Raw genomic sequence first — 25176 nt, 5'->3', positions numbered from 1 at the left:
CAAATTTACACTTCAATTTTTTGGTCCAAACAAAGTCACTGACATTTCCAAAGTTTTCATAGAGATTTTTGCAAATATATGTGCTGCCAATGAGTGTCAGACAATCCAACTCCTATCAAACTTGTTTCCTTATTAGCTTTCGCAACCCATTTTGCAACAACATTCAGGCCACAAGCTTCTGCATATCGCCATTAAAAATCTCTGAAAGGTTAATCTCTCAAGTGAAGCTGCATCTTCACATGCCATGAATTTCTCAGTAACAATATGGACAATCATTGTATGACACAATTCTATAAAGACGGTAAGGAAGGAACCATGAAAAGACAAGAATACAGATCAAACCCTACGTGCCCTACCCCTCCCTTTCCTACCCCCACCCTAACCAACAGCCATACCTACCTAGCCTACCCCACCCCCATCCTCATCTACCCCTACCCTAGCCTCCTACCTGTTGATGTGTTTTTTATGCACATGCGAACACAGAATAAAATACCCAAAAATATCTTATCCTCTCTTGAACAAAATCTCTCAAATGCTGAAGATTAGCTTAAGGATCACTTGAGAAGACTCCAAGGTTCATGAATGTAGGGTCACTACGTGTGGATAAGCTTTGTTGGTTGATGTGATTATGCTGGAATCACAAGGTACTTACGTCGAATTGTTGAAGGCTCGAACCGCTGGAACTTAGATCTTTTGATGTTGCGATTTTGTGATGCTTTGTTTTATCCTAAACTAGCTTGAGTTTTAAAAAAGGGGCAAAAGATGAAGGGTTGAGAGAGTCTATTCTAAGGCCTAGAATGTAAGAAGATGGATGAATGATTAGGTGGAATCCTACCGAGCGAAGTCTCACCACCAACTTGAACAATTTGACACAAGTTCGGTGCAATCTTCTAAGGACATTTCAAAGATATTCGAATCAATATCATCAAACATTGATCACCATTCAAGTTAATGCATAAGCAATGAATTCATAACGATTCGAAGTTAAGCTCATATCATTCCAGTTGACCACACAAGGCACACTTACAATCAGCAAGAGGCTAGTGGTATGGACTAAACGGATTCCACACAAATACATTCAACAAATCCTTCCGTTCAATCTAATGAACATGAAAACAAAATGAGAAGTAGAACCATGAGGCTCGTTGAAATAACAAATTTCACCACAACTTCAATGAAAAGAGTATCTCATTTACATGTCATAACAACAATTCTTCCTTCTCCTAATCTACTCTAACTTCTATTCTATCTTCTATTCTATTCTTATTCACTAATTCCCCTGCTAACTATTAACCTTTACAAATGAGAGACTTGAGCCTTTTATATTGAGAGCTCATTACAATGAATGGCTTAGATCAATTTGAGATCAATGGCCACGATTTTACAATGAAAACCCTAATTAGGGTTTGTTACAACAAACTCAAAAGTGGCCAATGAAATAATTACAACTCTTTGGCATGACCAATAGATAATAAGGGTAGGTGCCTCAAAGTTTGTGCCATCACTGGTGAGTCAAGTTCATTGAATTAAGACATGTTGAAGTGGAACTTCTCTGATTGGTGGAGGTAGTGACTGGGATGATGACTAGGATTCTACCTTTATATTGCACTTGTAGGCTTGATAGATCATCATGAAGGAATATTTCTTAATATTCAACATTATCCAGCTTCAGTGATGATGACGATGATCTTCTAACTTTGATTAACTCTTCTGAAACTGTCTTCTCGAATGCCTTGATCATGGAAGTGCAAGGTATAAATCTTAGTTTTGAAGTATTGATGAACTTTTGATGTCACCATTGTCTCTCTCCTTCGGAATTCCTTCTCCTGTGACTCCCTTTATGTCGTTGATGTTGTAGATCATGTCTTTGTGTAAGTGAATGCTTCTTGTGTGATCTCCTTATTTCTTTCTTCATCTCCTGCAAAACAAACAAGCAAGTATCAAATACACTTAATATATAAGTTTAATGAGAGCATATAAAGAGGATTTTCCTTCATGAATGGACACATGAAGTTGTCCTTGTCTTTGAACTTACTCTTCTTCATTATATGAGTTTAACTCAAAATGACTCTTTCCAAACTTCAAAGGTAGTAATCATGTAACCAATCTTGCACCTTCGCCTTCAACTAGGAACACATGAAGTAGAGTTCACTCACTTGGCATTCGCCCTTGAAGTTCAATTTGTAAAATTCACTCATGTGTCTTCATTGCTGACCAATTCCTGAAGCTCACTCATCTCCTCCATTTTGTGAAGTTCGACATGAAGTTCTTGAGGTCTTGGAGATGAAAGCTCGCTCATCTCCCTCCAATCATAAAGTTCGCTCATGTAGGTGAGTTTATGAAGTTCAATATGAAATTCACCCCATTTCCTCAACTCATGAAGTTCGCTGCAAAGCATTAGCTCATGAAGTTCGCTTTTGTTTCTCAATTCGCGAAGTGCATTTGAAATTCGCGAGTAAGTGGTGTGCACATGAAGTCTTATTTCAATCACCTTGCTTGCTAAGCTTGCTTGTCTCTTCCAAACATGAAGTTCGCTCCAAATCATGAAGTCATGAAGTTTGCTCCAAGTCTTGAACTCATGAATTTCGCTCCAAGTCTTGAACTCATGAATTTCGCTCCAAGTCTTGAACTCATGAAGTTCGCTCCAAATCTTGAACTCATGAAGTTCGCTTGTGTTGTCGCGTTTGTGAAGTTCACTTCAAATAAAATCCATTCAAACATCTTTGGCTCCTCTTTCAATTTCGCTCATGTAAGCTTGAAGGTGAAGTTCGCTCCAAATTGTCAACTCATGAAGTTCGCTCCAAATCCTCAACTCATGAAGTTCGCTCCAAATTGTCAAGTCATGAAGTTCGCTCAAGTGTTCGATCATGAAGTGTTCTCAAATTTCCTTCGTTCTTCTACTTCCATTTCGTTCATGAAGGCTTGAAGGTAAGGTTCGCTCCAAATTGCCAACTCATGAAGTTCGCTCTTGAGTGTTTGATCATGAAGTAAGTGTTCTCAAATTTCCTTCATTCTTCTACTTCCATTTCGTTCATGAAGGCTTGAAGGTAAGGTTCGCTCCAAATCCCCAACTCATGAAGTTCGCTCTTGAGTGTTTGATCATGAAGTGTGTGTTCTCAAATTTCCTTCGTTCTTCTACTTCCATTTCGTTCATGAAGGCTTGAAGGTAAGGTTCGCTCCAAATCCCCAACTCATGAAGTTCGCTCTTGAGTGTTTGATCATGAAGTAAGTGTTCTCAAATTTCCTTCGTTCTTCTACTTCCATTTCGTTCATAAGGCTTGAAGGTAAGGTTCGCTCCAAATCCCCAACTCATGAAGTTCGCTCCAAATGTTCAGTTCATGAAGTTTGCTCCAAATTCCTAGTTCATGAAGTCCATACTCATGAAGTTCACCTTTGTATGAAATTCGCTCCATTTCCTTGACTCATGAAGTTCGCTCCAAAAGTGCAAGTCATGAAGTTCACCTTTGTATGAAATTCGCTCCATTTCCTTGACTCATGAAGTTCGCTCCAAAAGTGCAAGTCATGAAGTTCACCTTTGTATGAAATTCGCTCCATTTCCTTGACTTATGAAGTTCCCTCCAAAAGTGCAAGTCATGAAGTTTACCTTTGTATGAAATTCGCTCCATTTCCTTGACTTATGAAGTTCGCTCCAAAAGTGCAAGTCATGAAGTTGAAGCCTAGGGAAAACTTGAAGATGAAGTAGATTACAAATAAGCTTGTCAATCATTTCATTGCACATGAATTCAATCCTTGGAATAACTCATTCAAACGCTCAAACTCATACTTACACCTATTCTCAAACAATGCACTCAAGCGAAAATTCGCTCATCTACCTCTCGACATGAAGTTAAAGTTTTGAGGCTTGGAGAATGAGGTGAGTTGACATCTAAAATTGCTCATTTGCATATCACCTTGGACATCTTTTCTCCCTTACAAGATGAGGCCTCTTGGAAACAACTTCGGCGAAGGGTAATTAAAGCAATTGGAGTTTACCTTCAACCTTGAACTCTTGGATTGTCGCTACTAGTAACTTCTTAGACTCTTCAGCTGGGCTCCTAATTGACTAACATGACATCTAAACCCTATAAACTTACTCACTTCACATTTCACACAAGGCTATTCACCCGACTCCTGCCCTCCTGACGTTATATTCTCCTTCAAATGCAAAGGCTAATAGCTAAGGACATCAAACACTACCTAGAAAGTAGGAAAAAAGTGGGGGTCCCCATTTGCGATGGGGCAATGTGTGAATACCTCACAACACTACCCCACCTTCCTTCCTACCCCTACCTACACTACCTCGCCCTAAACACCATCCAAACCTACCTAGCCTACCCCAACTCCATCCTAACCTATCCTACCCCTACCTGAACTACACCACCCTCACCAATCAGGCAAGGGCAGGACCATATACATCATACCACTAAAGCAAGGGATAGTACCTAACCTAACCGTGCCTACCCATACTTTCCTAGGAATACAGTAATCAGTCAAAGAATACATGCTATTTTAGTTCATATTATATCAAGACTGTATTATCACGCCCGCGTATACTTACGCCCTCAATTAGTCATCATTTATGTTAGAAAGAGGCACAATAGAGTGCAAGTGACTTACAATAAAAACAATAACAGAAAAATAGTCAATCGAGTGTAAACAACTTACAATAAAAACAACATTAAATAATCCTTACTCTGGTAGACATAATTTACTTCACACAAAAAACAAAGGAAACATTTACATTTTTGGAAAATGGGCTTAATGAAAACTGTTGACCTCAAATTTCTATCTTCAATGCCCAATTGCTTCCCCTAACTCATTTTGCTGTGAAACATAACAAACCATAACTCTTCTGAGATAATATTGAGCCAAAAATTAGTAATTAAATAAAACATCTCATCAGCCTTTGTTTTACCAGAGTCCAGACCAAGGCATTAACAGATTATACATCGCTGCATGAGGGCACAATTAACTGATTCTATGCCAATGTCGATTTTCAGACACTGAAGTAATGAGACTGGAACTGCATACCTCACACTTGCAATTTCAACATTCTACCAATTCACCCAACTCATTTTGTTTGAAAACATAACAAGCCATGAATCTCCTCAGACAACTTCAAAGTCAGAAACTAGTTAATTAGTTATTTTAGTAAATCATCTGATCAATCTTTCATTTACACCTACGCTAAGAAATTAACAGATTATGATTCTCTCCGCCAGGCATACATTAGATGATTTCAACCCTATGCCTTTACCTCCATGCCAGCAAGCATTCTACACCTTCACTTTGGAAGAGGATGCCAGCATTTTCCCTCTTTTTTTAACAATGTTATGTATTTTAAAAACATTTAAACAACTTTTTATTAAGTGCATAACTTATCTAAAACAAGAAAGGCTTATGCAACTTCTTCCACTTCAAGAGTACGCAACACATATCCTACCAAAAACAAATTATAAGTATACTTGCACACCATAAATGAATCACAAACAGAGAATTCATTTGAGCATTTCAAGAATCTCACATTATAGCTATTTGTGAAAAATCTAAAGGAGAAATTCAGTAAACTTTTCATTAAAATCTTTTCGAAGAATTCATTTAAAGGAATTAAAAAAACACCTCCAAAAGCAGCCCAACCAAGAGACCAAAACATAATGGGAGGAATCTGCAAAGAAAACATTACAACCATCATAATCTTATGCAAAATATATTGAGGAAAACATTTCTCAATTGAACCATAGAATCTTGCAAAACTATCTAGAACAAAATGTTGAGTTTAACAAATGGTATCAAGCAATGTTGTCTAACTTGTTTGTCTTAAAAAGCATAATGCTCTTCAAAGCATAATACCAATTTGAATGATAACAAAAGTAACAATGAACACAATGAAAATCGAACAAACAAATATTTCATATAGTTAGTGTCTATACAATTGTTTGCTATAGGAGGACCCAAAGAACAAAACACTTTCTTTTTAAAAGGAAAAGCTTTGCCATTAACAGAATCTCAAGCTACATCACTACCTAATGCCAACAAAACATAGCAAGTCAGCTACAGTAAAACATTACTAATCCAATGGTCCACATTATCTCCCTTCTATGAAAAGTCGGAGTCCTTTCTAACAACAATAATAACAAAAGAAATAACCCAGCAAGAAGTTGTAAGTGAAGAGAAGACGTCCTTGCAACTCTAAGAGAGGATGAACTGAATAACCCTCCATAGGCAGCTAAACTATATCTCATATTCCCAGATATTATTTGAAGCTCCCTCTCAATATTTGATATAAATGCAAGCACAATAGCTTCATTGGAAGTTGATTCATAACCAAAGCAAGACCAAAAGCCATAGTGAGTTTGTGAATTCTAAAGCATTTTAGATGATGGAAACAGGCTTGCATGCTTTCATACACTCTAGCATTCTCAAGTATCACCATACTTTACATTTCTTCCATAATTGGAATATGGAAATTCTGCTTCATAGGCCATAACAATTCACCGCTTGGTCCAATCCTATACATCAATCTTTATCAATTTGAATATATGTGCCTTCGTACTAACTTCCTCCATTCAACAAAATTTTCACACAAAGGAAGTAAGACTAACTATTTGGAATGAATGAGCATTAAGGAAATCCCCATTCACAGCCTCAAGAGGTTCTCCCAACTTTATCAAAAACAACAACTATCACATGACTCTTCCCAGGCCTAACAATAGTAATCTTAAAAGTAAACTTGTAATGTCCCCTTCCTAGCCAGCCTCGGTAATCAGGGTTAGTCTATCATCAGATCCTCATAGACTAACGGAATGGATAGAGGATCCATAATTGAGTGTTTTCTCTTGTTCAAGACAGCATAATCAAGTGGATCAAAAGGTAACAGACCATTATTTTATGATACTGCAAAAAGATTGTTAAGTTAAATTAATATTGAACTTAAATAATGGACATCAAAAGTGACTTTTATTACACAAGTCACCTAATATCATAAAGAGCATGGACGCCTTAGGAGAGAGAAAGTGGAGTTCACCGCATTTTGAAGTTATTTGTAATATTGCAAAAGGATTTATGAACCTTTGAAGCAATTTTCTGAGTGAGGTGTCTCCTTGTTAGGCCGACCCCTCTTGGACAACATTGGAACTTATAGAAATCATTACAACTACTGTTTAGTATTGGTATTGGCAAGTTTCATCCTTTGCAGTGGGAAAGGGCAAATTTGATAGCTGATTTTAAGGGATTGAGGGGATTTTGTAGAGTATTTTCTGAGTAAGCTGCCTACTTGTCTAGCTGACCCCTTTCTTGGCCATATTTGAAGCTAGAGTGACTATTCTGATGCTGTCCGGTCTTTGGGTTGTAAGCCTCTATCATTAATAGCAGTTTATACAAAGTATTTCACCATACTTCAGAGGGTTTGAGTGATTACAATAGCAAAATCAGAACTACATCAGACCAAACCAGCTCTTGCAAAGTGAAGTGTTTCTAGGGTCAAGCACCTAGTTTTTGGAGACACACTTCTACACTTTTGGGTGCCTAAAACAGACTTGTTGTGACCTATTTCACACATCACCTCATCGAGGATGGGGATTTAATGAACCCTTGTTGTACCTGCCTCACCTTCCTGATAATTAGGGGCCTGATCTGTTCACCAAAGGTTTGATTTAGGGCCAAATAAATGGATTTATGGTTTCCTGCAACATTATAGATATTTCGTTTTTATATGTTAGTAGTAATATTAAATCAGTGGCATAATTATTGCAGTACAAAATACATACACGACCCATTCTAGACTTTGAGAACTCTCTAGGTTGGCTGGGCTACCCATCCAAACCCATCCCGTCTCTTAGGGCTAATAGGGCCACCTGAGGATGGGCCCAGCATACCCCTGGACTGCCCTCATTATCTTGAATGTACTAACAAACAGAAGATAACAGGAAGATAATAAATGCCTACAGAAACATAGATTCATAATTATAGAATTAGCATTACTTGATTAACATTTATCCATTCTGATAATTTGTAGGGGTTGATTCATTACATTTGTGCCTAGTTGCAGGAATATGACTATCATTAATTAGTATTCCTTTTCTTTTCTTATTTGTTGCGTCTGTGAATGAATGAATTATGTTTATTCTCCTGTCTGGTACTAAAGTTCATTTTAATGAATCATACTAAACCTGATATTGCAGGTTACCTATTTGGTGTGAAAGATAAGTTCATTTTACCCTTTTTGCTCGTTACAGATGTGTTTAGTTCATTGGCAAGAATTGTTATGCATGGAACCGATTTAGCAATTAATCTGGGCCACTAGTTAGATTATATTCATTACTGTTATATGAAGGATAAATTAAAGGAAAGCAGATTGAATACGACTTGCACAGGGAAATACTTCATTGGGGATAAACACATGGGCACATTTCGACACCCAGACGGACTAGCCTGAGAACGTACCACAATGCTGGCGATGGGGAGAGATGCTTACTAGGTGCTGATTCTTCATCACTGGGAAGAACCAACGACTAGCCCTCCACATCGTCCAATGTCTGATGCACTCACTGGTTAATACTTATGGCTGTCCAGGCATCGTAAAATATGAAACTGAAATAAATATTATTGCTGAGTAACAAAGTTACCTGTTAGATGCTTCTCCTTGCCCTTCTCTCCTTGTCACCTCCTTCTCTCGTGCTTCCCTTGGGGTGCGGGGTTTATACCTCTTGAAACCACACGAGTCCCTTTGAAACATGGCGTCTATTCCGGAGGTGACTTGGGAATGGACGCGTCCTTTCATCACTCACATTAGTTAAGATAAAACGCATTTAAGCGGTAAAATAATTTATGCATTGGAAGAAAATATATGTTCATGTACATGTATAGTTTATGTTTCTAGTCATTTCCGTTGTCTACACGGGAATCTGACAGGGCACCCCAGTTTTTTGCTTTTTAGGGTTTTGTCCTAGCTCTGAAGTTTCATAAGTCCATTTTCTGAGAGAGTTTTTGAGTTAGAGATTTTGAAGGTCATCCCGAGCCAAATTGAGGAATCATGCTCAAAATCATGTATGAATATTGTCAAAGTGCTTAGAAGGTCTAAAGGCCGAAGATTGCAATTGCTTTGGGTCATTTCTGACAACTTTCTAGTTTTAGAAAGAAAAAAAAAATCATTTTTTCTGCTTTTTTGAAAGTGGCATATGGGTTTTGTTCTTCAAGTCATTTCATTACTGCCCATGTTGTCAGAATTTGAAAATCTTGTCTCTAGGTATAAAAAGCAGGGCTTCGAAATTTTTGTTTTTTTTGAGATTAAGGTTTTGTTCTTTAGGTCATATTAGTCCTGCCCATGTCTTCAAATTCGAGAAATTTTTTTTCCGAGTATAAAAAGAAAGGGTTTGCCTTTTTGCTTTTTTCCGAGATTAAGATTTTGATCTCCATGCCAAATTATTACCATCCATGTCCTCAAAATGTGAAAAAATGGTCTTTAAGGGTAAAAAGAAAAATGCAAACCCTAATTAAGGTTTTGTTCCAGAAGATTAGCCATATGATCAATGCCCATGTTCTCAGATTTCAAAACTTAGGTCTCCAAGTACAAAAAACAAAGTGTAAACCCTGATTAGGGTTTCGTTCCAGATGAACTGGTGATCAAGTATAATGGTAGCAGTGGGAGATGGCACACTAAAAATTTCACCTAAGTTGGAGAAATGAAAATGGCAGATGATCAATCAAGGTTCATCCAAGAATGTCAAGCATGGAAGATGTGCAAGCATGATCAAAGTTCGCCAAGGCATAAGGAAGTTGTCCAAGCAAAATGTCTGACACTTGGTAAACTCCTACCAAGGGTTAACTAACTCATGGTAGATGATCAGTCAAGGTTCATCCAAGAATGTCAAGCATGGAAGATATCCAAGCCTGATCAAAGTACGCCAAGGCATAAGGAAGTTGTTCAAGCAAAATGTCCGACACTTGGTAAACTCCTACCAAAGGTTAACTAACTCATGGCAGTGGTGAATCAAACTCCTACCAAAGGTTAAGCTCATTCATACACAAGGATGTCGGACAGTCTTCAAGGTCCGCCTCATGATCAAGCAAAATTGCCCAACACTTGGTAAACTCCTACCAATGGTTAATTAACTCTTGGCAAGAGTCAGTTAAACTCCTACTCGAGGTCAAGCAAAATCAAGTTGAAAATAAACTAAGGCATGAAAGTGTGAAGTTGGGAAGATGATTGTCCAAGTCCGCCCAAGGCATAGAATAACATGTCTAAGACCCCTCCAAGTCCGCCCTTGGAAGAGATTCTTCAAAGTCCACCCTAGACACAGGAATACTTAACCAAATTTTGAAGTTGGCAAGAGATTCTCAAACTCCGCCTTGTCTAGAGGAAAGCAAAATCCGCCTAGCAAAGGTTAACATTAAAACATGACATAAGGTGAAGATGGAGTGAGAATTGCCAATAAAGCAAATTGATGACATGGCATTTGGAAGAGAACCCTAAATTAGCCTTCTAGAACAAAGCAAATAAAGCTTTATCCAATTCACATTCTAGAAGAGAGCAAAGTTCTAGAAGAAAGCAAATAAAGCTTTCCCAAAGTTTGCTTTCTAGAAGAAAGCTAATAAGGAAAGTTCGCTTCGGTTTTTGAATTAAAACATTATGACATCGCCTTCTAGAAGAAAGCAAAGAGTTTCTCAAAATCGTTCTCTAGAAGTAAGCAATTAAAACACAAAAAACAATGCCAAGCAAACACATTAAGTTTCAAGATCAAGTTCGCCTTCTAGGCAAGACTTTATAAAACTTTCCAAAGTTTGCTGAGATTGAAGAAACTTTCTAAAAATTCGAACAAAGCAGGGAATAAAGCTTCTAGAAACCGTCAAGGAGCTATATAAACATAATTTTGTTTACTTCATTGAAGATTTCTTTATTTTCCAAACACCTTCCAAGAAAGGTTCGAAGCATAAGGAGATGTCAGAATTCACCAAAATTGAGCAAAGCAACAGCTTCCAAGCATGAAAGAGCCTGATCAAATTATCAGACTTCAAACAAAGACAGCAAAGTTCGCATGGAGATAAGAAACAAAGCATTCCAAGGGTTTGAAAGAAGCGATCAATAAGCTGATATGTCTTAGATTTATCCAAATTCAAGATTGAAGATGACAGACTGAGGGTTTGCTGAATACAAAGACAAAGCAATGAAACTTATATATTCCAAGTTCCCTTTCATGGAAGAGCATATCTTAATCATCTCTAAACACGCCTATGAATGAAAGACTATCTAAGTTTGCTGAAGAGCAAAACAAACATGTCCAAGGGTGTGTAAACTCCGCCCTACCAGAAGCAAGGATGAAGGAGATTAAGTTCGCCAAAATTGAGAAAGGAAATGAAGCATTGAAGATTCCAAATCTACCAAAATTATATAAAGAAAGGTTATCTAAGCCTTCCAAGTTCGCCTAAACAACTTGGCAAAGATTACCCAAGTCTGCCATAAAAAGAGCATGAGAACTCTGCCTTGCAAAGTATTCAAGCATAATAATCAATCTAAAAGTTCGAAATCTGTCCTATAAACATGACACAAGATGAAACCTGCTAAGCAAGCATGGCAAGACAAAGTCCAAGTCCGCTTTGGCATAAAACACTCAAACTTTGATCTACAGTTGAAAAGGATCAGGTTAAGGCAACAACATGGTCAGAAAGACATGTCCACACTTGTGTCAAGTCCGCCTAGGCATATGTGAAGATTGGCAAACATAACTTCAACCCTACCTAAGCATGATCAAGGCAAAGCCGGCAGTACTTCTCCCAAATCCGCCCATGTCATGAGACCCTCAAACTAAAGAAAGATGTCTAGGCTTGTGTGAACTCTGCCCACCCAAGTATGAAAGCATAAAAGCATGGTAAGAGAACCCTGAACTCCACCTTATCTAAGAAGACTCTAAGTTCGCCATATAAACCAAGGATAAAAGCAAGACAAATTGTCTGATCATATTCCAAATCCGCCAAAGACAATAAGGCTCATTAAGACATGTAAGACGTGTGACTGTCCAAACTTTTCCAAACTCCCAAACACAAGAGGAGATGATTATCTATGAACAAATTCCTTCCAAGACAAACGCTAATGCAAGACATAAAGATGTCAAAACACCTTCAAACTTTTGAAAGAAAACATAAATTGGCAAGCAAATCCCAAGACATAAGATAAAACAGAAAAAAATTGTTCAAACCCTTGTCCAAACAAATTTAATCAAGCATAGACACAAATTCATTCATTCAAACATAAATGGAATATGTGAAGATACCTGACAAAACATAAAGATTCGCCATACCCAAAAGACGACAAATTTTCCCAAATTACACATGAAATCAGACCAGCAAGTTGGAAAATAATTTTGATGCATGAAATAAATTTTTAATTAATTTCCAAAAAATTTCAAGGATTATTTTTCAAACACTTAGAAATATTTTCAAAAATTCAAGAATTTTGGAAATTAAAAGAAAGTTCTAAAAGTTTCCTTGATAAAGATGAAATTTTGAGAGAAAATAAAACTTTCCATTTTGGAAAGATTAAAACAAAAAATTAATAAAATAATTCAAATAAAACAAACAAACAAAAAATAAAATTTCTAAGTTTAAGAAACCTAAACTCTATATATTTTCAACCAATTCATTTCACAATTCACTACACACGTTGAGAATATGGAAAGTATTGAAGAGAAGTTTTCTCTCCAAATTTGTGATTTTTTAATTTTTGAAGAGAAATTTTCATGAAGTAAAAATCTTCCAAGTGTTAGAGGTCAAGAAATTGAGAGCTTTCTCTGATTTTAAGACAGATTTTCAGGTAAATTTCAGTCATTCAAAGATTCAATTTGACTGAATTTTCTTACCTTTCTATCTTATTTTCCTCAATTTTATCAATTTCTTGGCCAAACCCTTCACTTTCAATCTGCTTTTTCACAGAAACTTAACCTTTTAACAGGCTGAAAGTGAAATTTTCAGAAAAGAGGATTAAAAATCAGAATTAAAATCTCGTGAAGCACCAATGAAGTTCATGAGTTTTTCAGGTGAATAACCAAAGAAGCACCAATGAAGAGGATTATCAATTTTCATGAGTTTTTCAGGTGAATGACCAAAGAAGGATCAATGAAGTTCGTCAACAAGGGAGCATCTCGTTCTGTCGCATCTACAAACATAGATATATTGGCCATTGATCAGTCATTGGCAGAGATGGAGATTCCTTCCCCAGTTCATGAGGAGAATGTAGAATCAGTCCATCAAGAAGACGAACAACCACCGTCTCCTACTGGCACAAAAATTCTAGAATCAAAAAATGAAATGGATGATGAAGGAGAGTTCCAAGAGGGAATGATTTCCGCTCTCCGGGGTATTGCACGCAACCAAGAAATGGAAGGCAACCAAGAAGTAGAAGGCATTGAGCAGCCCACTGTTCCTGATTGGCTGAAGGAATAGTTGAAAATAAACACGCAAGTAGTAGAAGAACAAGAAGACGACATGATTGATTTCTTGGTCAGATTAGAGCAAACTGCGGTGAAAAAGCCAGCCAGAAAATTCTCTTCCATCCAGAGAGATGAAATAGGATGCAAGACAATACAAATTGCAGTGCCAAAGGTAGACAAGGCAAAGGGAGATATTGGTCCCTATGAATATGAGATTACCAATTTTGACTTGGGCCCAAGCACAAAAACCCAAGTAAAAGAGGACTTAGACAATTTGATTGCTTCCATGAAGGCAAAGTTGGACAAAGAAACAGAAAAGAAGAAAGAATATATGAGAGAAGTTGAGCGTTTAAAAGAATTATTCAGCATTTGCCTACTAAGCCACTTGATCAAGCAAATCCAAAGGCTCTCCCACTTTTGAATTCACAGTAGGTAGTCAGAGGTTCTAAGGAAGAAACAGTGAAAGCCGAAGAGACTAAAGATTGGATGGAAAGTACAAAAAAAAGAAGCAGCCACATTTATGGAAGGAATATCATCAGCATATGAACAAACTTCTTTACTTTCCAGGATTGTGAACATGGCAGAAGTGTGAGCTGACTTCCAGGATATACAAGATAGAATTATCTCGTGCCTTAGAGAGCTGAAAGGAGTCCCACCACAAGAATTGGTTAATGGAAAGATAATTGAAGCAGGAGCTGCCTATGACTTCAACAGTTGGCACTGGAAGCTGGTTGCACAGAATGAAGTCTTGGAAAAGGTAAAGGTTGATGCTGATAGAGTAGAAGGACAAATAAAGGCAATTCAGAACAAGATTTTCCTTATAGTTGCAGAGATACTTGGGAAAGTAACTATCCGAGAAAGGGATATACAGTTGGAGAATCTGAAGGTTAGAAAACAAGACATCTTCTTTGCCATCACAAGACTAGTCTTGAAAAGCAATTTGGCTAAGGCATCAAACATCTTGTCCATCAAAAATGCTTTTCATAAGCAAGAACTAGATTGGGAAATCACTTTTGCTCTATGTGCAGATGACTTGGAAGGATTCGAATTCAGGATCAACATGTTGCCACATGTCACAATGGAGGAAGTTGACCAAATTGTGTCCAGGTTCATCGAATATCAGAAGAAGGTGATGCAATCCTAAAAGATTGCATCTTGTGCCACTTGTCTCATTTGCAATTGATCTTGGATCTTATTTTAGGAAACCCTGATTAGGGTTAGGTTGTCTTGATCTTGACCGTTGATCTTAGATCAATCTCGGCCATTCATTTGTTTTCAGAAAACTCTATATAAACTCATTCTCTCATTTCATTTCAGTGTGGAGAGATTTATGAAATTGTTGCTTAGAGCTATTTGAGGAATAAAAGTTCATTATCAGTATTGTCTTGAAATCTTTTTATTGCTAAATGGTTGCATGGTTGCATATTCCCTTCAACACTTAAATTAACTTGCTTAAGTTATTTGCTTTGAAGTTGTTAGATGAATGATAGATTTGATAGTATAGATTGGTGAGATTTTGCTCATACTTTCTTTGGATGGATGATTTCCATTCAATGTGTAAAGTTAGCTTGAGCTTTTAATGTGGATGTTTAACTTCTACTTGGAATAATATTGTTCAATTGTTCGTACTATTCTTAAGTGTGAAAATCATAAACACAATCCTAGAAGATTGCACATATATTTTGCGTAGTTGTCCCAAGTGTGGGGAAACAGAGTATTGTTATTAGTTTCACCCAGTCTATATCGTCTCTTGAGTTCCTAGAATTAATTAGAATTCCTAAACCCTATCCTCTTTTATCCTTTTTGAAGTCCTAAACCAAAAAATCCAAAAACAAAGAGCATTTATTGAGAAATTCACCTAACTCTAGCTTGTGAATGATACCAATTGATAAGTGTAAGTCTCCCTTGAGATTTTCAGCATACACTACCCAAGAAGCTATCCCACTAAAGTCGCTTGTTCGCACATATAGACCTTGGAATCGCCATATGATCTTCTCGCAATCTTAGCATAAGCGGTGGTTTTTCAGGAGAGGATAGAGTATCCTTGGGGTATTTTATTCTAATGTTTGGTGGATGATAAAACAGACACCAACAAGACTTTACATTGGGAATAGTTTGGGAGTGGAAAGGACAGATTTGCAGCTGCTGCAACTCATTTTCTGAGTGACCTATGTGGCTGCCACCTTCTGAATCAGACCTGCAAACAGCTCTTCCAGCCCATTCTTCTTCAAGGTCTCAGAGAACAGTTTATGGGTATGCCTAAAAACTGTTTTGTAAAATCATATTGCAGAACTAGGGTTCATTTCATACAGCAAACTTGTACTTCAGATATATAAATAAATCTGGAAACTTCCTTCCCTAAGTTGCTGCAACTTCTGTCTAGCTCTGAAAGATCACACAAAATAAAATAATGCATAAATAATTCTTGTTTAGTGGTGTTATAATTCTTCTCTACCTTGGACAATATATGGCTTGTGAAAAACAAAAAGTGGTCTAGTCCTTAGGCTCCTTCTTGAGCCAAGGTAGCTTCAATGGAAAATTTGGTAACATCAACACGTACATGAGATTCTTTATCCTAGTTTGGGTTTACAAGGATAGGCTAAACAATTAGAAGGACCTTTAGTTCCTTGAAAGATTGTCCTGGTCTATTGAACAAGACAATCAGGGTCCCTTTCCTCATAGAACGTCTTAATGATAAGATACTTGTGCACAATTCAAGACAAAATGCATGTAGTATCTTACTATGACCTGAAGACTTTGTTCCAATCACATCACATGGTGTTTCCATCTCTACAATAATCCTTATTTCATCAAGGTTTGTCTTCAGCTAGCCTTACAACATGAGGAGCTTGCCTTGAGGTACCATGAACCTACACTTTTTTAGATTCAAAAATAATTTTGTTGCTCTACAACATTGCATGCACTCAACTCTTGACAAAATGCTTGTGGTATCTGACTATGACCTAAAGACTTTATTCCAGTCACATGACATGGTGTTTCCATCTCAAAGATAACCCTTATTTCATAAAGGTTTGTCTTCCGCCTGGCCTTGCACACAACATGGACAAGAATCTTGCCTTGAGGTACCATAAACCTACACTCGTTTAGATTCAAAATTTTGTAGCTTTGCGTCGCAACCGCTCAGTTAGAGCCCGTAAATGTGTCTCTTGACTGCTATAAATGGACCAATCATCCAAAAAGGTAATCTAGACAGGGTTTGGGAACCCAGTTAAGGGCTAAAAACCGAGCAGCTGCTCACAATGCCAATACCCACATGAACATAAAGGGAAATTCTGAATTTTCAGTATGAAAGTAAAACAAATCTCATACATCAGTATTCATTGTCAACTATTCTATGCATCACAATCTACCTAAAATTAAAATCAGGTAATGCTGATACAGGTTGAGTTGTTACTTTTTCTTTAATGATTTGGAATGTTTTTTCTGCTACTGATCTCTGCTAAAAACCAAACCTATTTCCTTTCATGTTTTGCATAATTGGTGCAGATATACCACTGAAATTTCTGATAAATTTCATAAAGCAGCTTGCCAAGCCATGAAACTTCTTGCCTTGAATGTGCTCTTTGGTGATGGCGAATCTGCAATGGTTTTTACCCTCTTAAAATTCATCTTAAGGCCCTTCGTATGAAATAACAAACCTTACACCAATTCTTCATAAAACTGTATTTTTCACATTTATCAAAACAATTTTTTCCCCTTAACCTGTGTAAAAATAGTCTCAAATGTTCTGAGTGCTCCTCTTTTACCTTGCCAAAAATTAAAATGTCATCAAGATAAAAAAATTACAAACTTACCAAGATAAGGCTTAAGTACCTCATTCATCAATCCCATGAAAGTATTGAGTGCATTTGTCAACCCAAATGGCAGGACCAGCCACTTGTACAACCTGTCTTTGGTTTTAAAAGCAATTTTCCATTCATCACCTTCTCTGATCTGAACCTAATGATACCAAGTCTTTAGATCATGTTTGTGAAACACTTTGCCCCATTCAAACAATCCATCAAATCATCCATCCAAGATAGACAATATAAATACTTTAATTTGATCTTATTTGCACCCTGAGAACCTGTACCACATATGCCATTTTCCATATTTCTTTGGTGTTAGTACTATTGGTACAGCACAATAACTCAAGCTTTTCATCAATCAAACCTTTGTCCAACAGCTCTTGGACTCATCTTTTCACCTTTTCATTCTCCGCAAGCGTCATTGTATACGCTGCCTTATTTGGTAAGCTTGCTCTAGGAATCAATTTCATGTGATGGCTAATACTCTTGATAGGTGGTAATCCTTCTTGCAACTCATGTGACAAAATATCAGCATATTTTCCAAGCAATTTTTGCACTTCTAATGGAATCTATTCTTCTATGCTTAATTTTACTTCACAAGTTTAGAAACAATTGCAAAACACGCTCTTCTTTTTATATCACTTAAAAAATTGATTTCCAATGATTAAGCATATCCTTAAATTGTTGTCCACTTCTTCTCCATCCTTCGATGGATTCAATATGTACTCTTTTCCATCCTTGATGATGGTGTAGGTGTTCTTTTTGCCATCATGATTAGCCCTTATATCATATTGCCAAGGTTTTCTAAGCAAACATGGCATGCATCCATAAGCATGATGTCACACAATATTTCATAAATATATGTTCTTGTATGAAATTCAACTAAACATTGCTCTTTTAGCAAATGTTGATGTTCCTTTTGTAGCCAAACACCTTGTATTGTCTTGGATGTGAGATTCTCTTCAGCTTTAGTTTCTCAATCATTTCACTGAATATCAAATTATCCATGCTCCCACTATCAATTACAACTTTGCAACACTTACCCTTGGACATTCAGATCATACAAAAAATATTCTTTCTTTGTGCCAGTTCATGTTCTTCCTTTCTAATTTCAGCATTACCCTCTTCATCACAAGGGCCTCTCCTTGTTAGGGTTCTTCTACATTGGCTTCAACAACATGAATTCTTCCATAATCTTTGCAGTTCTTGCAGACACTCATAAGCCCTATGGCTTTCTTCATCACATCAATAGTAATTGAAACTTCTAACTCTTCCTCTCCTAAAGGTTCCTCTTCCTCTAGTCTCTAAATCATAATTTTGATTATGGGAAGTACTAAATTCCCCTTCTCTACTTTGTTGTCTTTTCTCTTCACCAAATTGTCATCTTCCTTTAGAGTTATGTTGCTTCCTAATTAGTTTTTGTTCAACTCTCAAGGCACGGTAGTAGGCTTCTTCTATTAATCTCACCCAAATCATGCTAAACTCATTTTGTAAAGAAAAATAGGGTCCATCAATATATCTCATTACTTTTTCCTAATTGTCCTCAATGTAACTGTTGATGTGTTTTTTATGCATTTCATACACAGAAAAAAATACCAAGGTATCTTATCCTCTCTTGAACAAAATCCTCTCAAATGCTGAACTAAGTGATCACTCGAGGTGACTCCACGGTTTCCAAATGTCAAGTCTTGGCATGTGGATAAGCTCAATGGTTTGATGTGATAATGCTGGAATCACAAGGGGGACTTATGTTTTGCATGAACTTCTACTTGATTACGGCTGGAACTTGGGATCTAATTGATTTGATAAAAAAGATAAAAGGATGAGAATTTTGAAAGCTAATCTAATCCTAGGAATGTCAGAAACTGTGAATGAATTAGTGAAATTCTACTAGACTTTGCTTTGCCTGGCAAAGCAACAACTCCACAAAGCTAGTGTGATATTCTAAGGTACTCTTATGATATTCAAATCACCACCAACAACATAGACACCATCAATGAGATGCATATCAAGGTACTTCACAGTCAGCAAAATACAAGTATGAACATGCGAATTTCACCATTAATCATCCATAATAGCTTCCATCCATCTAATCAACATGAAAATAAATGAGAAGTAGAGACCATGCAAATGTTGAATCAACACATGAAATTCACCATATCTTCAATGAAAATAATATGCTTCTTGCAACAAAGTCTTGACAACAATTTCGTTTTCTCCTACTCTACTCTAGCTATCTGCTTGATATTACCTATTAACCTGCTATTGAACTGTTAACCTTTACAAATGAGAGAGTGGAGCCTTATATAGAGCTCTCAATACAATTGAATGGCCAGGATCAAGTGCAAATCAATGGCTGAGATTGAAAGATAGAAACCCTAATTAGGGTTTGTTACACCCATTACATAGCATTTAATGCTTGACCACCAATTACATAGCATTTAATGCTTGACCAATGATAAAATTACAATAAATGGAACACATGTCCTTCCTTAAATGTTTGACCATTGAATGATGAGGTTAGGTACATCGAATTTTGTGCCCACGTGTGGTAGTTATCCTCCTTGTTGGATGAATCAAGTGCATTGAACCTAGACACCTTTATTTGGAATGGTGCGATTGGATAGATGATGACTAAGTGCCACCTCAGCTTGCTCATCCTTGATTAAGTTGGCCTTCTCTAATTTGGGAATTCTTCTCATATTATGGCATCTTTGTTATCTCCTTATGTGGTGAAGCTTTCAACCTTGAAGTCGTTGTAGAACCCATCATGCTTGCATGATTTGAGACTCAAGTTCCTCATGTTGTAGTTGCTTTTCATTTAATTTCACCTTTTGCATATTTAGACCTTCGATGCTCTTGTAACGTTGTAGAGCATCAAGGGATGTACATGGACTATAGATGATCAAATATTAAGGTGTATCTCTAGGGATGTGCATAGGCTCCATGTGCTCACATGTTAAGGTGTGCCTCAAGGAATTGCATGGACTACCCATATACAAGAGTGAAAAGCATGAATTATGGCTATAATTCCAAGTTGCATGTTGAAATCTTTGCTCAAAGGAAATGACAACAAAACAACTCAAGCTTAGGAAAAAAAAAACTTTAAATAAATCACTCAAAGATACACATCCAGTTGTGCAGACATAAGGGCAGGCCGTGTGCAATTTTCTTCATATTATGCTTCAAATAAAAAACTAGAACAGAACTTCCTTTCTATGCTAATCATATATGAAGCAGATTTAATCTATGGACTTCCAAATCAGTTCTCTCAAATTTCCTACTGCAAAAATTTTTATGAGCATGCATCGTGAGAGAAAATGAAAAAAGAAAGATGGAAAGAGAGAAAGCATTAAAAGACAAAGGAATTGAAGACATTATAAAGATGTAAGCATATCTGGTCCTTCAAAATCTATGTAGAATTCAAAATATTGACTTGAAAAATGAAACTAGCAACACATGCCCCCAATAATAGTTTCTTAGCTCAGGATGTGAGTCAAAAGGAGATAGTGGTGGATATGCTCATTCATATTCAAAGTGATTAAAGGGCTATGATTCAGAATCCCAATTCCTTGACTCCTTTCACATTTGGAACAGAGAAATTTGAGTTGTGTATAGAACAGAATCCAGGTATGGAAGAGACATCAAGCTTAAGGATGTGAGCTAACATGGGACTTTTAGCTGATCTAATTATGCATTGAGTTTGGGTGGTCCTTACTATTGTGACCATTTCACACATCGCCCCATCACAAATGGGGACCCCCTTTTTTTGCTTTAGTTTTAGGTTTTAGATAGGGTTTGGCAACAGTCACATCTTTTAGATGAGATGAAGTTTGGATTTGCTCCTCAGCACCTTAGCTATGAACGATATATGATGATCATTTCATTTGAGCATCATCATCAAAGATAGAGACGATGAATGTAAGTATGAAGATCAACCATGAGATCGAGATGATTGATACAAGATGAAGACTTGACTTGCATGAGAAGGCTTTGATAGCAACAAAGGACCCTCTGAGTTGGCAAGGTGAGTGCTACAACTCACAAAATTTGACAAGGATGAGTCACAATCAGTGACCTCCCAAAACCCCCACCCTGCCTTAGCTGACAATGAGTGCCCTCTCAAAACTCCAAACTTTTCCAATCAGTGCCCCCTCCAAAATCCAACCTCTTTCAGTCAGCAGGGTAGGAAAAGGCTGATTTCTTCCTCGCTCAGTCAGTGCCCTCTCCAAAGTCCAATCTACAATGAGGATGCCTTTTTCTTAGCGAGATAAACATTTTTAAGGATGAATGTTTGATGTTTGATTTAGTTGAAGTGATTGAGTAAGCGAGGCTAACAACTTTTGTGCACAATCAGTGCCCTATCAAAAGCCCGCTCTTTCTCAGTTAGTGCTCTATCAAGCCTACAACCGCACAAGGTGACTGTCAATGCTAGGTAAGATCTTCGCCCGAGGATGGAAGATGTTTAAGTTAATAATCAAGCTAATGATGAAGGGAGGATCAATTCAAAGCGTTAAGTATGAAAGGAAGATCAAGAAAGATCATCAACAAGTTTGAAGGCACAATCAATGCCTCCTAGGAAGTCCGAACTTTCTCAGTTGATGACCTCCAGGAAGTTCGAACTTTCCCAGTCAGTGGGGTAGGAAAAGTCCGATCTTTCTTATGTCTCAATCAATGCCCTAGCAAAAGTCTGATCCATCCCAATCAATGCTCAAGTTAAAGTCCAAACTTTTTATGCTTATCCAAAGTCAGCGATGAGGTAAGTTAAAGCGCTTGTAATCAAGAAGGGCCCCACCTAGGAAGGAAATAGATGTTTTAATTCAAATTTGAAAAGGTAATATAAGTCGGCTTTGTCTTGAAATTCTCAATTGCAAAACATTAAATAAAAGATCAAGTTGGCCTAGTGCAATCAAAGATGCCTTCTTACATCTCTATAAAGGTAGAATTGATCATCCCATTTGATCAATCCATGATTTCATGCTTCATAAGAAGCAATCCTATCCAAGCCAGGCAATATTACATTATCCGTAGCAGCAATTTTGATTAAGCAAGGCGAATTCATCATTACCAAGCAGTGAATTCATATAAGAGCAGCAATCCTACATCTTCAAGCACAGCGATCAATACCCAAGATCAACAAATTCAAAGACAAACATCAGCATTTGACATCATTATCACAGTGAAAGCGCATTGACACAAGGGCAATTTTGCCAAATTAAAGATCAATTTGAAGCCACCAAACTATTTAGAACTTGTTTGCACATCTGAATCAGGTCAATTGAATCATTTTATTTAAAATCAGACCTTAATATAATGCTGGTGCAGCTTCAGGTTCATTATTTTTAAGAGGTTTCAGTCATAAGATGCTCTTTTATCACATTTTTTATATCTAGCATGCTTTAAATGCACAATTCATTTAAATTAGATGACTATTTTCAGATTTAGATAGGTCTAGGGTTTGTATTCATGCCTAGGGTTTTAGTAATTCAACAAGATTTCAATGATCTTACAAGCTTTTAAGGAGGAATTACTAACCTAGATGCATTTTAAATATTGTAGAAAATAGAGTTATATCAAAACCCTAACTTAGACGCCTCTTTTAGGTAGAACATGGCAGCCCCAAAGGCAGGAATGTTCTCAAGGCAAACTCTCATCAAGGAGGACTCAAGGAGTAATGCCCGAAACCAAGATCACATCGTTTTGGAGTACCGTAGGAGACACCAATCTCGAAAAAATTGACATCATGAAGTTTCAAGGTCCCTTGTACACAAGCAAACCATTCGGATTCTCAAAGATGATCAAGAGCGGGATAGTAAATGCAACAAGTTTCCTCCCAACCATCCAATGCACTGAATTGATAGTCGAATGTGCCAAATATTAGGATGCCAACACCAGAACAATAGTGGCACCTGATGGTAGAGTACTTGCTTACTTATCCGAGACGGCTATTGGCGAAGCCTTCCACAATCCAAGATCACAAAGGGATGATCTACAAGGGCAAAGGAGGAGCGCAAGCAATCTATGATGATGATCTCGACAAATCCCTGGGCATAATAAACAAGTATTGGGTATTGAAGACCAAACCCAACTTATCAAAGGTACCTAGCAAGTTGCACAGAATTGATTTCAAGGAAGAGTTTGGTGATATGATCACTCTACTCAACCGAGTTACAGGAAGTCCTCAAGTATATCAATTTGAGAACTGGATGGTCTACTTCATGGAAATAGTGTCAACAGGAAAAGAAAAGATCAATTGGACAAGAATCATAAGCAACAACCTTGACATACAGTTGAAGAGGCTTCAATGCACAAAGACATTCTATATGAGTTCATATCTCATATATTCACTAGCCAAAGCTCATGAATATGCAAGATTAATGTATGGAGGTCCAGTTTGAATGGGAGCTGGAGAGATGAGAGCATGCGAATCATACACCCAGCTACACTACCCTGGCAAAGCACATTACAGAAGGGTGAATGACGCAATCACCATGCACTTGACAAGAACGTTGCAAGGTGGCATACATCAAAGACTATCCCCACAAGCAAAAGAATTAGTAAAGAAATTTAGTGCGTGGTATATCCAAGGATGCTCTTGTCCGCCCTACATGCTACCACGCTATCCTACTAACAAGATAATATTGCTTGAGTTGGTGAGATAGTTGACCACATGATAAAGTGCAAAAAAATAGACATAAGATAGGGATTGCTTTTCCCATCCCAATTGGGCAATCATTAGAAGTGTGTCCATCCTTACAGGTAGCGGAGAAATCGGAGGAAGAGTTGAGATCCCACTTCCTTATCCCATACTTCTCTAGAGAAAGATTTGATCCTTACGGCAACATGAGAAAAGCTAACAGAAGAAGACACAAGCACAAGCTACAAATGGAAGACTATTGGATGAATGCCCAAGATGATTTAGACATAAGAAGAAAGATGTGCTCAAAGCTACCAATTGACATTGTCAGGATGTGCAAAGTTTTTGACATTCCAGATCAAGCACAAGATAGTGGAAAACGCCTTTAGCTAGTATACGAGCAAGAGAAAGATAAAAAGGTAGAGGTCAATTGGATTGATGTGGAGATCACTGATTTGAAAGACTTGATGAAGCCAGTCTTAGCATACACATGATGATGGGTAGACATCCAAATTCAGAAATTGAAGAACCAAAATGCACAACTGACTTTTAAATTAATGGGAGAGATAGAATCATCCGATGAAGATATAGAAAGCACGAGCGTGAGTAGAAGTGCCACCCAGTCAGCTCACTCCAGAGGCCCAAAGAGAAAAGAAAGTCATAAAGAAGGATCATCACACAAAAAGCATTAATGAATTTCAGGCCGCCCTTCTACTCGTACTTCCATACATGATGTAGAGATGAATCAGGCAACTGATAAGGAGAGTCAACCACCTAGTGTAAGCATAGGTCACGAAATGAATGAATCCATGGAGTCTACAATCCAGAATAGTAGAAGTGAGAAGACAAACAAAGGGAAGAAACCACAAGTATATGACAATTCAGTGCCACATGAGCAAGCTGATAGTAAAGCAGGTGAAGATGAATATGTGGACATCGGGAATGAAGATGAAGTAACCTCTCCACCTAGAGAAGATCAACAGCTCAAGGAGGTGCAAGTAGGAGAAGAAAAATCTGCTATCCCAACATGGCTTAAGGAGAGATTAGCAAAGGAAGTCATAGTGGTAGAGGAAGAGCCTTTGGATGACTTAGTTTCCTAAACAAAGCTCAAGATACAGCTGAAAAGAAGGCCACTAAGATGTCAAAAATAACAAAAGATAGTACGGGATCTCGAGTGATACAAATTGCCACTCCAAGAGTAGACAAGCCTGAAAAATGAGATTACAACGGAAGACTATGATTTGGAGACTATTGACTTAGGTCCTCCCACCACTAAACAAGCGATGAAAGACTTGAACGATACAATGAA

General features: G+C 37.4%; 1 protein-coding gene across 4 annotated transcripts in view; it reads right to left on the bottom strand.

Moving 5' to 3' along the window:
- The window catches only part of LOC131054147 (uncharacterized), a 51237-nt gene that overhangs the window by 5030 nt on the left and 21031 nt on the right, over positions 1 to 25176 (bottom strand). For 2 of the 4 annotated variants that reach the window (XM_057988610.1, XM_057988608.2), the window contains exon 5: positions 5620 to 5665. The exons of the other annotated variants lie outside the window; for them this stretch is intronic. In XM_057988610.1, coding sequence (XP_057844593.1) covers positions 5620 to 5665 — 46 coding nt within the window. The remainder of the gene's footprint in view (positions 1 to 5619; positions 5666 to 25176) is intronic. 4 annotated transcript variants of the gene reach the window in all.

Source organism: Cryptomeria japonica, chromosome 9 (assembly GCF_030272615.1).
Source record: "Cryptomeria japonica chromosome 9, Sugi_1.0, whole genome shotgun sequence".
Classification (NCBI taxonomy): domain Eukaryota; kingdom Viridiplantae; phylum Streptophyta; class Pinopsida; order Cupressales; family Cupressaceae; genus Cryptomeria; species Cryptomeria japonica.
The sequence above is the reverse complement of the archived record's forward strand: the minus strand, read 5'-3'. Positions and strand labels throughout refer to the sequence as shown.